The following is a 17,096-nucleotide window of genomic DNA, read 5'->3' on the forward strand; positions in this document are numbered from 1 at the left end:
GCGGGTTTAAAGCCTTATTTGGTTTCAATCGATCTAGAAAGTTGCTTTAAGATCCTTGACATGATAGAAATTGAGTCTATTTTTACTTGTACCATTTTAATTGTTTGACATTTTCCTTTTGTATATCCACATTGTATTCTCTTTTAATAAAAGAAATAAAAATGTGTATAATATATATTTTTATTGAATACCTCCTTAATATCTTAAGCCAATTATCATGGATTAAAATCTCATACCGTATCAAGTGAAATGGTCGAAACGTATCGTTCCGGTAAATCGCTGAAACTCAATACAACTCGACACAAGGTTCAAAATCTCAAGTCGGGACATAGTCTCGGTCTTTGACTAGAAAGATATTGTTCTAATATTGTGTCAACGCTCCGATGCATGGTGTGATAGATTGGAGGTTAAAGGAGTAAGGAAACATTGTTTGTACTAAGTGGTATTCAGTTTTGATAATTTATCATAATAATGTATTTTAACCGTTTTGCCTGGCATGGTACAAGATTTAAAATCATGTTCGACACAAATGTGTCGTTCTTATGCTTCATCTCCTTCCTTCTTCAATTCCAATCCATTACCGACATCATACATCAAAACATCAATACAATACGAAAACAATATCGTTCCAGTCAAAGACAAACTTTGGCATAGCTTGAGATTATGAATCTTGCTAATTATTATTGTTATAGTTCTTGATTATTATGTTGTTATTAACTAGGCATCTCCTTGTAAGTGCAATGACACCATCAGGTTATGATAAAGAGAACAATCACTTGACAAACCTTGCAATGTCTCACATAAGTAAAAAGCGAACAATAGGAGGGCACCTTTAGAGAAGATCACATGAGGTCTTATTGTTAAATTACAATTAATATGTCAAGGATCATTGTAGATTCTCTTTCATGATCTAGACCAAACTAGTCAAGATCGAGATCATTTATACCTAAGAATGGAAAGTGATCCAAAGGTTCACTACATAGGATCAAAGCATATTATTATATGCACAAATCTAGCATAAGCTTGCATGTTTTCTCAAATTAGCTCAACAATTTATTTTTTCAAATCTAGCATAATATTCACAAAATGTGTTAAAATCTAGCCTCTACTATAATTTCATACAACTACCCCACATAAAATTTTGGCAACTCTGTGAAGTGCACAAAAATGCCAACATGGATAAATATGTTATTTGCCAATAAAGTGTTGTCTTTCATTTCATTAAATGCTTTTAGTTTGTTTCTAATTAAAATTGAGTTAAAGTTATAAAAAGGAACACAATTCCCATGTAAATTGATTTAAACAAAGATGGAGAGAAAAAAAATCCACCATTTTTTCTTACCCTCCTATTTTAAGGAAGTACACAATTTTAAAACTTTCAGCAAAAGTAAAAACACTCTCTCATCATATAAATATGATTTCCTTTGTCTACACTTCAACTGGAATAAAAAAAATGCTCAAACCATAGCTACTTTAACAAAGATAAAGAAAAAGAAACCAAATTGGATGACACGTAATTTATCAAGTTATCCAAAGATGATTAATAAGCATATACCTAGATTAGGCCCTAATAAGGTCTCTTTATGAAAAATGATCAAAGCATGCCCCCTCTCACCCATTAAACCAAAATATCATTTTTTGACTAGGAAATTGTTTCACCAAAACAGCCTATGAAATGATATTTTCTATCAATTTCAAAATTGACTTAGATGATGCTGCCATATAAAGTAACATTCCATGCTACATTTTTTGTTCTCCGAGTAGAAAGGTGAGGTGTTGGTATTTTGGGGTGCCAACCAAGGTTTAAAATCTCGACCCGTGCCGAAGTTTCGGTCTCAGACCGGAACGATACTGTTTCGGTACCGTATCGTACCGTGCCGATACAGTTTCGGTACTTTTTTATTTATATATATATAGTAATTATTAGATAAATATATTTATTGTGTATAATTTAAAAATAAATTATATATTGATTTGATATAAGTTCTCAATTATTATTTATATAATATATCTATTATTTATATATTTTATATAATACATAATAAAAATTATTATTTATATATTTATATATAATTTTAAAATTAAATTTATTCAAAACATATAAAACTATATATTTTTAAAATTTATTTAATAAATAAAAAATTAAATTATTTATTCCATTCATAATTTATCATTTATCATTAATTAAATTATTTAAATAATAATATATAGTTAATTAAATTTTTTAACAGATAAAATAATTTATTAAAATTTTTTAACATATAAATTTAAATTAATTTTTTAAAATATTTTTATTTTTTAATAAAAAACAAATTTATATATTATAATTATATTAATTAATTAACAGTTTATTTAATTAATTATTAATCTATATAATATATATATAATTATCATTTATTATATAATTAATTATTAATTAAAATTATATATATTAATAATACTTTATATATTTAATTATTTATATATATTAAATAATATGTTTTATAAAAATTTAATATAACACTGATATAATCAATATAACAGTGATATAATAAATTTTATTTCAATATAACAGTTTTAATTAAAACCGTTATATTGATTATTGATTTTATTTTTTTAAATCAAACTTTTTCTCGATCGCGATTCTGCTCCCGCAGAATCGCGATCTCGCCAAACCTGACCGCCGCCGCCGAGCTTCTGCGTCGCCACCTCGCCTCGTCACCGCTCGTCGCCTCGCTGCCTTCCGCCTTCAAGCTCTTCGCTTAAATAAGCATTTCCCCGTCTCGCGATTTCCTCCCGTGATCGACAGAAGGAATCGATTCGATTCCTTCTGTCGCTGCAATCCGACGCACGCGAGCCAGCGAGCGTTTCTGTAGCTGCAACCCCACGCACGCGAGCGAACACGCGAACGCGCGTGCTGTGCCGGTCGAGTGCCGTGCCGGTCCCAGAGCGGAACGGTAAATCTCGGGCGTATCGGGCGGCTCGACTCGCCATTTTAATCCTTGGTGCCAACACTTAACATGCTCTAAAATGTTTCAAGATCAACCAAATTAATCTTATATTACACTTTCACTTGTTTATTTATCTCCAAATATTAACCTATGACAATCATAAAATTTAGAGCAATGAGTTATACAAATATAATAAGAAATCTCAACCATAACAAGTGTTGTACATTAGATGAAAGAATTAGTTCTTTTATTATGCTACTAACAAATCTCATAATTTTCTAAGATCCATATTGTGTGATACGCCTAGGACATTTAATATTGAAATTCACTTCTCCACATACACATAAATATATCTAAGATAACCACTGGGAGTGACTTCAACACGACTAAAACTTAAGAGGCATAGGAATAGCTTGATTTCTCCAACTCTAGCGTCATTCCTCTTTCTATTGTCATTACTCTGATAGGTGTATCTCTTTTTTCCCTTCCCTATCTTTTTAGGATTTATCTTCTCACCATAACCAACAAATGGACAAATCATAAAATAAGATTCTTGTCGTAATTAGTACCATCCACTAGTGTTTCTCTTTCCCTCACCTCTTTTAAATGTTTCATCTCCTCCTAGTGTCCGACAAACAAAATATAAAGTTGAATAATGAAAAAAGAAAATATTTCTGTCTCAATCGGCACTGCTCAAGTTGTTTGGCACAAGCGACAAATTGATATCTACCCATGCTGACATAGTCAATATAAGTCACTCAAGATGGTACATTTTGTCTTTGCAAACCGACAGCGATTGCCACTTGAAACCATGGATATCAATACACTCAAATGAGGATGAATAATTAAAGTATGAAATTGACAAATTTTTAGTCCATCAAGTCTACCCATCCATCCAAATCTTAAGATCTAGTATACCATTCTATTACAATCTCAAGGGATTTCCAACACTGAATACAATAATTTGTACCAAAACTATCAAAAAATTATCCAAGATGTTACTAATAAAGTCAATGAGTATATTGATGAACTTTGGCACAATGATAAACATTGTCGAGTAAACGGTGAAACAATTGCTTGGTGAAAATACTAAATGGTCAAAAAAGAGTATTTTTTGTACAATGGGTGAGTGTCTAATTTATGTATTTATGAACAGGGAGGCCTTATTTGAGAAATTGTCACTAGTATGGACCCAAGGCATTTGTTTGTGAGTAATTGAATTAAATAAAAACTCGAGTTAGTACCTCCGCATGTTTCAAAGTATCATTTTCTCTCTCGAAATGATGAAGTTTTTGCTCTAAAATAGCCTACAAAAATGTAAGGCAGTGAAACAACTCATAAAAGCACTTCTAGATGAACTATAATGCAATATGTGACATGAAAAAGCAAAACATTACCTCTTTCTGCACATATGAATCAAATTCCACCTTTAATGATTTAACATTTTCTTCTAGGTTAACCTGAAAATTGCACTAGCAAGTGAGACCATTGATTTAATGGCAATTCAATGACAATCAAATGACATTTATTTCATAAGTGGCATTCCTTGTGGATAGGGTTACTGTACAAGTGGATATATTACGGTAAAGAGTGTAGGTTTTCAAAAGTCAGATAAAATGGGATAACTAATACCATATGTAGTGATAGACTCGATCTCTTCTCAAATTTCCTGATGAGATTTTATCTTCAATATTCATTGTAATTAGATCCATACATTACCTGTCTTTGGAGCCATAATGTTCTCTCAGTTTCCAAATGCCTGAATTCTTCCTGTACGTTTGCCTGTCATGTAAGGTGAAACCAACACCAGTTCAAAGAACAAAATTCAGCCCTATCCAAATGCAGAAATGTATGAAAAACTTCTGTTATCATACACATCAAAAGATTAAGATGAAGAACTAAAGATAGATTAGACAAAGTCAAGTATTCAGCCATGCTATGAAGTCAAAGATGAGGAACTAAAGATAAAATTCTCCTTGAACACGGAAGTGAAAAGAAAGAGTCAAAGAAAAGTTAAATTGTTTCAAAGATCAATTCAGTATAATGTAGGCAGCATTTGTCGTATTGGCATCAAGGTTATCAAAATTGGGGGCATGGCCCAAAACACATGAGCTGAGTTGTCTTGGTCCAGGGATATGAACCATTCCATGTACAAGTGGGATCTCAACTCAGATCATTGAAATGTCAAGCCCATCCCCACATGGACTAAAACCAAGATCAGGCAAAATTTGGCTCAAGTTGTTAGCACATGCTTTTTTCCTTCTTTCCATAGTGGAGATAGTTGAACATAATGATAGATGATAGCCATATCATTAAAAGCTTGTGATAAAAATGAGTTTTGTTCAAGTGCTCGGAAATAATATTACAAAAACCTAGTATGCTCTCCGTTGATTTGCATATGCTCCTCTCTCTTGTCTACCTTCTCTTTTGTAGTCACCACTACAAGCTTTTATCATGCACATCTTCTTGCTTTTGTTGTTCCACTACTATCGAGCGCCAGAATGAGGACTCAATGTTCTCATTTTGATGGTCATTGTCGTTTGTGTATTATATGATTATATCTCCTTAGATTCTGCCATTCCTTTGTTCATATGCAGTATCTAGGGTACTAAAAAATTAATATATATATATATATATAGTGGCTAACATACATGCAACTCAACATCATGGTTTAAAGTAAATTTCCATGTCAAGATGTCCATCCCTTGTTGAAAATAGGATTACAACATTGTATTATGCCAACATTTGGCATGCATTGACATATTCAAGTTTTACTGGATTAATTTCAAAGGGTATTACCCTTTAATGTCTTGCCCTAAGCAAGTCATCTTACCATGACTAGGACTATTCACTCCAAAGACATAACAATTCTATCCATACAATCCTTGTGTCAATCAAAGGATTGTGCTCCCAAGATGCTAGACAATGCTCAAACACATCCACACTAAGCATTCGCAGAAAAGAGAACTCAATACAAAATACAATAACAAAGAGAAATATACTACAAAGGAAATAGTGATAAAGTAATCTAACTACACATATAGTCTAACAGCGATGAAAAAAGCAGCTAGGATTTTAAAAAATGACAAAAAGAAGTGTAGGAAATAAAGAACAGTAAAATGGTGGAAAGGTTGAGAGTGCATGATATTCCAACTCCAATAACAGTGATATCTCAGAATAGAAAAAGTAATGGTACACCTAATAATGTGATGCCCCTGCCACATGCCTTAGGCTCATCCAAAGGAAAGCATAAACATAGGATAATAGTACAACTGGTAATAGAGTCTCAACAAGAACTCAAAGCAAATAGATAAAGGGTAAAGCAAGAAAGGTAAATGTAAATGGACCATAATAACACAAGTTTTTTTTTACCAGTATGTTTGATACATAGCATCATAAACATAGCTAATAATCAACATAAAAGATGGGTGGAAAACTCAAATTGACCATCTCCAGGATATAGTTACACTGAGCTCATGTGATCCTTGCATGGTTGGTAGAAAACTAGTCCTGACCCAGATTGACTGAGTTGGATCAGGATGGAACATGTCTATTCTGAAATCCTTCAAGATCAAATAAAACAACATAATCCCATGAATATGAAATAAAAAACAAGAAATTGTTTGATTTGACACATCGCTGTAAAAATCAGAGAGATTCATTTAGAATTGAGAGACAACTTTGTGAATCAGCTGTTATCTTGCCCGATTGAAAATCAAATTTTGATCTTGATGAGAACAATGATTATAAATTAATGAAAGGAGATTGTCTAAGGGGAGAAGAAATTAAAAAAGAAGACATTCTCTATGGGGAGAACTCATGTGGGGAGGATGCATGTTTGTTGTAGGGAAATAAGTAATTAGGTTTCTTATTTATGTATATTTTAAAAATATTCTTTATAATTGAAATAATATTAAGTAATTAGGTTTTCTACAGTTGAAGTTTGTATAATCTACTATATTGTGTTGAATTTTTAATATATGGCTACATAAATATTTATTAGTATTATCGGTCTACAACAATAATGTTGGTTTATTTATTGGTATTAGAATAGCTAATAAGGTAATACTAGTAATGAGTGCAAAAATGTACTTGCACTAAGGTTTAAAATTTCAAATTATGCCAGAGTTTCGATTTATGACCCGAACAATACAGTTTCAGTACCGTATCATGCCATGTCGATATAATTTCAATATTTTTAAATATAAAATATATTAATTTAAAATATTTTTATTAAGAATTTTATTGTTATAGATGATTACTATTATGTTATATTTGAAATGTTAAACATTGAGTTCATGTTTTGATATTATATCATGAGGTGTTTGATGTTTATTAATCTTTTACAACAGCTATTGAATATATAAATTTATAATCTATATTATTATTACTACACATAATTAAATAGTCTTAATTACAATTTTATGCAGATGTATAAGTCCAAGAACTTGCATTTTACAATGGTAATGAATATTAATCTTCAGTTTCAAATTTTATCGCAAAGGCATCAAGTCTGAGACCTTGCATTTATAAGGGTTATGAAAATTGATCTTTGGTTTCAACATCTTTAGATAAATTTTGATGATTTTAAGATTGATTATGTTATATTTATTTGAAAACTTCAAATTATTCATGGATTACTGTAATTTTTGTATTTTGAGAATATATAAAAGTGTTGGCTAAATTTTCTATTTTATAGTAAAAAGATAAAGGGATGATGACTTATATATTGAGTATATTATACATACATATATATATATATATATGATAATTCTTAGATGATGACTTTAATTCTCGATCTCTATTAACATCATAAAGTTAGAACATACAAAATCTTTTAAATACTAAATTTTATCTTATTTAAAAATTTTATATCTTAAATAATTTTTAAAAAATAATTAATTAATTAAGTTAAATTAAACTAATATTTTAAAAACTAAGATGAAGTAAAAGTCGATTTAGGGTTAACTGAAGTCTACAAAGTAGACATAATGATTAGGGTCAAGTAGGCTTAAATTTAATTTAATTTATTTTGATCAGTTTAAAATTAAACTAAATTTATATATAGAATAATTTAGTTTAATTGTAATAGTATTTAGGATTTATATTATATTTAATTTTCTTTTCTATCTTCCCAACAATCCATCTCCTTTGTCCTTAGAGAGAGGTATTTTTCCCTCTGTCTTTAAAGAGGTTTTTTTTTTCTCCCTTAGTCTTTGTGTTTACCCATATGAACAGGTGAAGGAGGAAAAGAAATTAACATAAAGAAAGGAAAGAAAAGGAAAGGAACCATAAAAGGTTTTTTTTCCCCATGTGTTTAAGGAGGGAAAGGAATGGGAATAAAAAAAATTAACAGAGGAGAAAGGAAAAAAGAATTAAGAGAGAAAGGAATTAACGATTTAAAAACTAAAAAAGGAAAAGGAATTAGCAGTTCAAAAAAATAAAGAAATTATAGAAATAGGAAAAAAAAAAAAGAAACCGCATAGCAGTGGCATGCCACAAGACCTCGTGGAGAGGAAGAAAACCCACTACTAAAGATATAGATGTTATGCCTAACTTAGTGGAAGATGAGCTATCCTTTGATCTAGAGGAAGACCTGGATTTGTTTAAGGATGAAAAACAACACCATATGCACGACACACCATAGATTTTTTTCCCAATGTCACAATTGTATAACCTTTCACACTATAGCAAGAACCCTAGACTACACCGAACTGAATAGGCAAAGGCAAGTTGAAAAAAAGGGTAGCTCAGTGCATGAAGCTCCCACTAATGTAAGATCCCGGGGAAGGATCTATTATGCGCATTCTTACCCTACTTTGCAAGAGGTTGTTTCCGAGACTCGAACCCAACAACAACTTTACCGTTGCGTCAAGGCTCTCCTTCTCAAAGGCAAGTTGAAAGACTTACAAAAATGATTCATTACACTGCTATGAGTTTTTGCAAGTTGTTTGTCAAACAACAGATATACTAGAAACAGAGATAGGTAATTTAAAGTTGTGTTCAAATTAGTGTAAACTTGTGAAGAAAGTGCTCACTTTAGGCATGTTTTTCTGTTGATTCTTTTCCAATCAGTTTGATTTGGAATTAATCCAGAGTGTATCTTTGAAATATGACCTGAACATATTGCTAAAGTGCTAACTAGCAAGCATAATGAATACATTCAAAGAGACAATTTTGTGATCCCTTCACAAAAATTCTTGATTATGTTCTTGCCTAATTCATTTCATAACTGATGGTTTGCAGAACATAGTAAGCACTCTGAAACAGCTATAATAATCAAAACTTTTAGGTAATAACAGCAAGAATATTTGTATCTATTCAATCAATGAACCAAGTAACTAGAACAAATAGATTTCAATATGGCATCTGACTTACAAATTTCTCCTCAAGGATCCTGTGTTTATCATGCTCCATGTCTGATTCAGAGATGCCAACACTCTGTACATCCACATTGGTGGAAGTATGAGTATTGAGACTTTCCTCCACCCCCGATCCATTGTTAAACACCTGGACAGCCACCTTTTCAGAATCAGGCATAGCATCATCAGACACTTTAAGCTGATTCTCCTTCTTTCTCCTGTTCTTCTTCTTCTTTGCATCCATCGTTTGTTCAGTATCACAGGTAGATAGAATCTAATCTCACAAACACTTCAGTGGCTATTCCCAAGCAAAAATTAGAAGTAGTTTAGGCAAGGCCTTCCAACGATTCCTGTTCAAGACAGATCATGCATTTTAAAGCGGAATAAGGGTGATGCCCGTAAAAGGTTAGCAAGACAGTTCGTGATATACATCTGTAAACAGGAGTCTCTTTTGCACTCAAAGAACTAAAGCAAAAAAAGCAATTTATGAATCGACACTCCTATCCATCTACTTAGAAGAGAAAAAGCATGTGCTATAACACTCATAGGATTTAAGCAAACCCTCACCGACACTTGAAAACCGCCATAGATCAACCATATTCAAGACAGCGAAATTTAAAAACTCCTCTATGGCAGAGAAGAAAATTCAAGTTTGCTCATGTCGAAGAAACACCGGCAGAGGCAAAGGAAGGCGCAGGCCACATTTTAATCAAACAACTGCACGCAGATAAATCAGAACTAGATCTGCATTCAAAATCAATAAAAAAAAAAAAAAACCCCAACTTCTCGAGTCCAAGAATGAAAGCTAAGAAAAGAACCCGGACCTAGAGATCAAAGGGGAAGAAATCTACAGATCCATCCGATTCGCTCGATTAATCGATTCTAAACTCATCAAGAAGGCGAAATGGTTCCTTGATGGATCGAAGAGTGCAGGAGGAAACTAACCTTAATCAGCTTCAGAAACCTCAGCAATGTTGAATTTCGCTACGAGATCGGTCAGTGTTCGGAAGAAAGGAGACATGAGATCCAAGATCGAAGGGTTACAACGAAACGAAGGTTGATGAAACGCCTTAAATTAATTGGGAAAATTATCAAAGTAAAATAACTTCTAACCGACGAAATAAAATAATAATAATAATAGATAATAATAATAATAGGGTAAGTCCTATTTTATCTGAATTGTGATGAAATAAAAAATAACAATTTATCAAAGTGCATTGAACTTTCATCATATTTCAATGTTTAACAAATAATACTTTCTAAAATAACTCTCTCCTTAAAAAAAATTAGATCCGTTATTTTAACAATCCCTTAGAGTTGATCCTATAGAAATATTTCTAGAGGGAGGTTCATTCAGATAGACATTAGATGCATAAGAAAATCGACCTTAGATCATCACATCTCGAGAATCAATCTCTGATATTATGCCAGTAATATCATTACAGAAATATCTCTCTCCTTAAATTGCATTGCTGATTGTTTACCATTTATCTACTCTCCACGTAGAAAAAAAAAGAATACATTTTACAGTTAAAACTATCGCTCATAACTTTATTAACATCTCATTTTTCTGCCTATTTTATGATCAATAATCAATTAAAAGAATTTCTTTTGAACTTCCTTATAATATTGGCGCATTTTCAAGTTATTCAAAGTGTCTAGCAGTAGTTGGTAAAACTCTAAGTTCTATCTTTTATTTTTACAGTTTTTATGTTCAATTTTTTTAGTTTTAAGGTCTCCAGAATCATTAAGCATTTTTTGCAAACAAGTGTTTGATGGACTAAAATACTATTGAGATTGATTGTGTCAGAGTAACTGAAGCGGGTGCCTGAGAGGCTAGTGCTTTATAAAATATGGTAACAAGAAGCAGATGAACAATAAAATAAAGAAAATAAATTGTATAACATCAAATGTACATGATTCATGATTTTCTTGAATCATTATATATGTCCACGGTCTATGCATATAAAGTGCTATCTTGTTTTTTTCTAAGTCAAGTATTGAAGGTGAAAAATCTTTCACAGATTCAACAAAAATACAAGAATAAAATAACTGGTGAAAGCTCTTGAGGTGGCAATATTTAGACCTGATTTTATGCTTGATAGATGATGGATCTCGCAGCCTCTTAAGTCTTCTTTATAGCATTCACATTCACTCTGAATCTTATCGTTTGCTAGTCTAGCCACCATCAGTTCAGTTGACTAATCATTAGTCATTAGTTAATTGGTCCTTCAAATCTTATCTAAATCATATTATTGAAACTTTGATCTTCAACTCTATTTGATTTGATCGTTATAGCATCAATCGATTAGACTTACAAACAATTAACTGTTCCAATCGACTCTAGAGAATTTTGTGCACTTCAAACAATTAAAATTCAATTAACTGCACTAGTTGACTCTAAAATATTTTATTTGCTTCAAGCAAACTTCATGCGATTGGAAACACTTTTTATTTGTTTGTTAAGGTTTAAACCATTAGTCAGTTGATCTTTACTCATGAGTCCACTATTCCAACTAGATACTCAAACAGACTTAATTTGGGTATTTAGATCATCAGTCGATTAACACTCACTTATCAGTTGACTAGGTTAGACCACAAACTCTTTGTACACACAGGATGATTTTTTCATCCACCATTCAATTGGATCCCAACACCAATCGACTAATCCCCTGACTTCGACCACATGTAAGATTTGAGTCCACTTAAGTTGTTACCTACCCTTTTGTCCCTTGTACATTGTTCACTCCACTCACATCTCACATGGAGTTTATCCAAAACTTGAGGTCTTCTCACATCCCTCAAATGCAACGAGCCCTCGACTCCTTGCCATGACATCTTTTATGTAGTTCACCACCTTGACTTGTCATAATTCCATGATTCTCGTCCTGTGGTCCCTTAGATGCTCACACCATCCTTCTTCAATCTCTACAAACCTTGTTCTGTGGTCCCTCAAATGCTAACCCCATCATTCTCTAAAATTACATACCTTGGTTTGTAGTCCCTTTAAATACTCGTGCTATCCTTTTTCAATCTTATGAACCTTGAGCCATCAACCACCTTGGTCAGTCAAGACAACTTGTATATCTAATGCCAACTTAACACGCATATCAAATATGCAACAAACCTAACTTAAACCCTATGTCCAACTCATAAAAATACTTAGCTGCATCACAACAATAGAGGATGAAGACTCTAACAAACACCTTATATTTGCTTTAAATTGATATCATTGCACTCCTTAACATCCCTGAGTTTTCCATATTTTGATTTTTCTAGTTTTGAGGCCTCCATGGACATCATACACTTTTCTCCAAATCAAAATTAGTTATTAATTCAATCGACTAACACTTTTCATATGATCAATTGACTAAAGTTCTTAATAATTCTAGAGGTTTTGAATTTGTTCCAAATAGGCATTGTAACACTCGTAGCCTTCCCCTTAGTATTCCTATCTCTTTTTTTTTTTTTCAAAAACCTCCAAGGTCTTCAAGCACTTATTGCCAAAAGTGTTTGATAGACTTGAATACCTCAAATTTGATCCAACTTAGCATTATTGTATTCTTGGGATTTCCTTGAGTCTTCTCACACTCAAGTTCCTTAGTTTTAAGTCCTTTTGGGTCATTGACTAGAAAATATCTAATTGACTACAGAAGTTGATATTGTTGGTTGTAGAAAACTATTTGTTAGCCTTAGGGACTATTGAACACTTTTTGCCAAAAGTATGTGATGACCTTAGAGGCCTCAAAATCTTTTTATGGTGCTTTTTATAATAACTAATTGATGCCTCAAGGATGACCATTCATTGAATTTGTTGAATGAGGATGGGAGGGAAACCACTCAGTTGCTCACTCAAAGAGAAATATTTGCACTAATAATATTTCATTTTCAGCCAGGTCTGGTGTTATGTTGAACAAAAAGACTAATTATTTATGGTTTGATCTCAATGATAAAGGTAGTATGTCTTATTGGAGTAGGTGGATCGATAGAGAGGGTGACCATGCGAATGTAAAACTAATACTCTTGCTATGATTCTTGCAAAGTAACAACAAAATGTTGTTGGACCATATAGATGTGCTAGATGAGGGTGAATAGCGCTTATCACTTTTCTCATTTTTGTGTCATATTCGTTCTTATCTACAGAGTTAGTATAGTAGCGGAATATAAAGAACTTAAAATAAGAAGACAATGACGCAGAGGATTTACTTGATTTACACCCCCAAGTGCTACTCCAAGGCATGTGTACTCATTGTGAGTCTACTATCTTTTTCTTCTTTCTCGAAACCTTCCAGAGGAGGACAAACATCTTACAAGATTACGAAATACAAGCACTAATAAAAATGAAGCACGTATAACATATAATAAAAACAAACTTGTAGATGCGATCTGGAAGCCCTGAATACCGAGTACCCCTCCTAGTGCTTCCCCAATCACACAAGCGAAACTTTGAAGGCATCTTTGAGCATAGAGAAGAAGGAGATTAAGATGAGAATTGATGATGAGCCTTTTGCCTCTATCTCCCTTTTATAGAGTTGGATTTGTTTTTTTATTGATCTAAAAACTCTGTCTGGTCGATTGAATCTTGATCAAACTTGATCTGAAGATTGAGCCTCACATGATCTATAGATTGAGCCTTGTGATATCATTTTATCATATTTTTCTGTCGATTGAACCAATCCAGTAGTAGAACCAATCTCGAACCCAAGCCATCTCACCTAGACCTGTTCGGTTGACCATACCAATTTTCGATCGACTCGACCAACCTTTCGATCAACTAGACCGACTATCTGATCATTCGGACCAATTCTAGCTCGGTTCAGTTCAAATTCAGTCCAGTTCCCTCCAAAATTAGTCTAGCTGTGTCTGGTTGCATCCGTTTGCTCTCCAGTCTTGCTTCTAACTCTACGTTCCTATAAGACAAGCATACAAACATAAAGAAACAAGCATAATTATTTAGTCTACCTGACCTACTAGGCTTACTTCATTCTTGTTTGGAGTTTACTTCTCCAAAACTTCTTGTACTACTTAGGGTTCACTCCCCTAGGAGTTTTTTTCTTTGCTAAGCATCCAATCATGCTTGACCTGCTTGGGCTTTACACTTGTCTAACATCAAGTTCTCTAAATCTGTTAGGGCTTTCACTTTGCTAAACATCTAGTCAACATTGACCTGCTTAGACTTTAATATTGTCAAGCATCCGATCACCCTTAATCTGCTTGGAGTTTACTTTTTTAAGACTTCTTATACTACTTAGAGTTCACTCCCCTAGGATTTTTCTTTTGCTCAAAGTTCACTGCTCTGAGTCTTCTCGCTACGTAGGGTGTACTCCCCTGGGGATTCCCCTGTTGCCAAGTATCCGATCATCCTTGACTTGCTTGGGGTTTACACATGCCTAACATCAGGTTCTCTAAATCTTCTAGAGCTTTCCCTTTGCCAGACATCTGATCAACCTTGACCTACTTAAACTTTAACCTTATCAAGCATTCGGTCACTCTTGATCTGCTTGAATTTCCCTTTACTAGCCATCCGATAAACCGTGACCTGACTAGACTTTTCCTTTGCTAGTCATTAGGTCAACCTTTACCTAACTAGACTTTTTGTTTGCCTAGGTCAACCTTGACTTGCTAGAACTTGTTACTTGACTACCAAGCATCTGGTTAACATTGACTTACTTGAACTTTTTACTTACTTCTAAGCATTCAGTCACTTGCTTGGATTCTCACACCAATTTAGTCAACCTTGGCCAATTATGTTGCTTGTCAAATGATGGGTGAAAACCACAAGTGCCCAATTGTCGTCAAATAATAAAAAATATCAATCATGTTGGTGCAATTTGTTGGTGCATGAAATATCAGATGATCGAACATAAGTTTTGATGATGGCAAAAGGTTCAAATTAAGTATATGAAGTAATTTAATAAGCTGAAATGAGTATGTAGGTAGTATATGAAAGCCCTAGTTGCGTCTAGATACAAGAAAGCCCTAGTTGGAGGCTAGGCAAAGGAAGCCCTAATCTAGAGGATTAGGCAAGGAAGACCTAGTCTGTGTTGGTGCAAGGAGTACTAGTTTGTCCTCAGAGTTTCGATGTTTAACAATACATCTAGGTCTGATTAATTTTGACCAAAGGTTGATTCAAACAAGACCTGATGTCTGGATTTGAGTGAAGTCTAGTCAGGTCAGTTTGACCAGAAGACTAGCAAGAAGTCCTAGTTGGTTAGACCAGACAAGAAAAAAATCCTAGCTAAAGGCTAGGCAGAGGAAGTCTTGATCTGGAGGATTGGACAAGGAAGTCCTAGTTGGAGGTTAGGAAGTCCTAGTTGGAGGTCAGGAGAAGTCCTGACTGGAGATTAGGCAAGGAAGTCCTAGTTGGAGGCTAGGAGAAGTCCTAACTGAAGGTCAGGCAAGGAAGTCCTAGTTGGAGGCTGGAGGCTAGGTGGTCCTAGTTGGAGGCTAGGTGGTCCTAGTTGGAGGCTAGGAGAAGTCCTGACTGAAGGTTAGGCAAGGAAAAGTCTAAACATATTAAGGTTGATCGAATATTTGGCAGGTGGGAAGTCTACCTATGGAAATAACTAGTCCTAACGGGAAGTTAGACACGGATAAACCAGTAGTTTAGATCTATAGGGTAAGGCTTAGGTAAGCCTAGTAGGTCAGACGGACTATAAGTAGGCTTAGGTTGCTTGTTTGCCTATATGCTAATCTTGTAGAAATCAGGAGTTGGAAGCAAGACTAAGGAAGCATAAGAGGAGCAAACAGAAGCAGCCGAACCAAGCTCGGAAGTCAACTCAGGTCAAAATTAGTTGACTAATTCCGAGCGCCCCTATCGAATTCAGGCGCCCAAAATAGTCCAAGCGGCCAATGAGATTTAGTGCATGGACTAGGGCAGATCCAGGCGCTTGGACGGTTCAGGCGCCCCTATGTGTTCTAAGCACCCGGATCAGGTAGAATTGGTCCCGATAAAGACTGAAGGAACCAGATCAGATCGGATTGGTTCCAAGCGTCCGGAAAGGGATTTAGGCACCCGAAAAGGTCTTTATATGGCATATATGACCAACACCAAGAGATCATGACTCTATTTCTCATTCTTTATTTACGGTGCTACTGAACACGAATGGAGCCAGACTCGTGCGATCGGGGAAGCTTCAGGAAGGGTGCGTTGTGCTCAAGACTTTCGGATCGATCTACTCGAGTGTTGGTTAATTTCTTTAAAATCTTATTGTCTTGTACTTAATCTTTATTATATTTTGACTGTAAGACGGGTTTCTCCGCCTCCGGACGAAAGTCCAAAAAGGAGATCACTAGTGGACGGGTACCTCTTGTACATAGTTCTTCGATGTACTAATCCTAGGGGTTAGGAACCAAGTAAAATTCACATGTCCTTATCTCTTTTACTAATTCCGCTGCTAGTCTCTATAATAGAACATACAAACGACGAGCGCTATTCACCCCTCTCTAGTGCATCCCACCGATCCTACAGTTTGGAGGACTCGGCAAAAAAGTCCTGGTCAGGAGCACTAGGTAGGAAGTCTTCACGGATCAAGAGCACTAGGCAGAAGTCTAGACGGGTCTAGAGGACTGGGCGTCTAGCGGTGGAAGTCCTGGGGGTCAAGGATTGAGGCTAAGTAAAAGTCCAACAAGTCTGGAGGACTTGGTTGACACAAGGTAAATTCTCCCGAGTGGAGTGGGTCAGGACACGTTCCCAATAAAGGAAATAGTAGGTGTCAGTCTGACCTAGGATTTCACTAAAAACTTGAAGTCAAGACCAAATAGTTTGAAAAATTATTTGCTTTTTTGTTACTTTTGGTATTTT

General features: G+C 34.2%; 1 protein-coding gene across 3 annotated transcripts in view; it reads right to left on the bottom strand.

Annotated features, from left to right (window-relative positions):
* LOC141843485 (uncharacterized) overlaps window positions 1-10,330 on the bottom strand; it is a 30,467-nt gene extending 20,137 nt beyond the window's left edge. Inside the window, exons 1-5 of one of the 3 annotated variants that reach the window (XM_074731539.1) lie at window positions 10,238-10,330; window positions 9,309-9,590; window positions 4,650-4,712; window positions 4,328-4,390; window positions 4,175-4,237 (exon numbers count right to left, since the gene is read on the bottom strand). In XM_074731539.1, coding sequence (XP_074587640.1) covers window positions 4,175-4,237; window positions 4,328-4,390; window positions 4,650-4,712; window positions 9,309-9,536 — 417 coding nt within the window. In that variant the 5' untranslated portion in view covers window positions 9,537-9,590; window positions 10,238-10,330. Of the gene's footprint in view, window positions 1-4,174; window positions 4,238-4,327; window positions 4,391-4,649; window positions 4,713-9,308; window positions 9,643-10,237 lie in introns of all 3 variants that reach the window. The other 2 variants (XM_074731538.1, XM_074731540.1) reach the window with 2 other exon arrangements.
* Between the last annotated feature and the right edge of the window lie 6,766 nt (window positions 10,331-17,096).

Source organism: Curcuma longa, chromosome 12 (genome assembly GCF_044706935.1).
Source record: "Curcuma longa cultivar G26 ecotype Majalengka, Jawa Barat chromosome 12, ITB_CL_G26_1.1, whole genome shotgun sequence".
Taxonomy (NCBI): Eukaryota; Viridiplantae; Streptophyta; class Magnoliopsida; order Zingiberales; family Zingiberaceae; genus Curcuma; species Curcuma longa.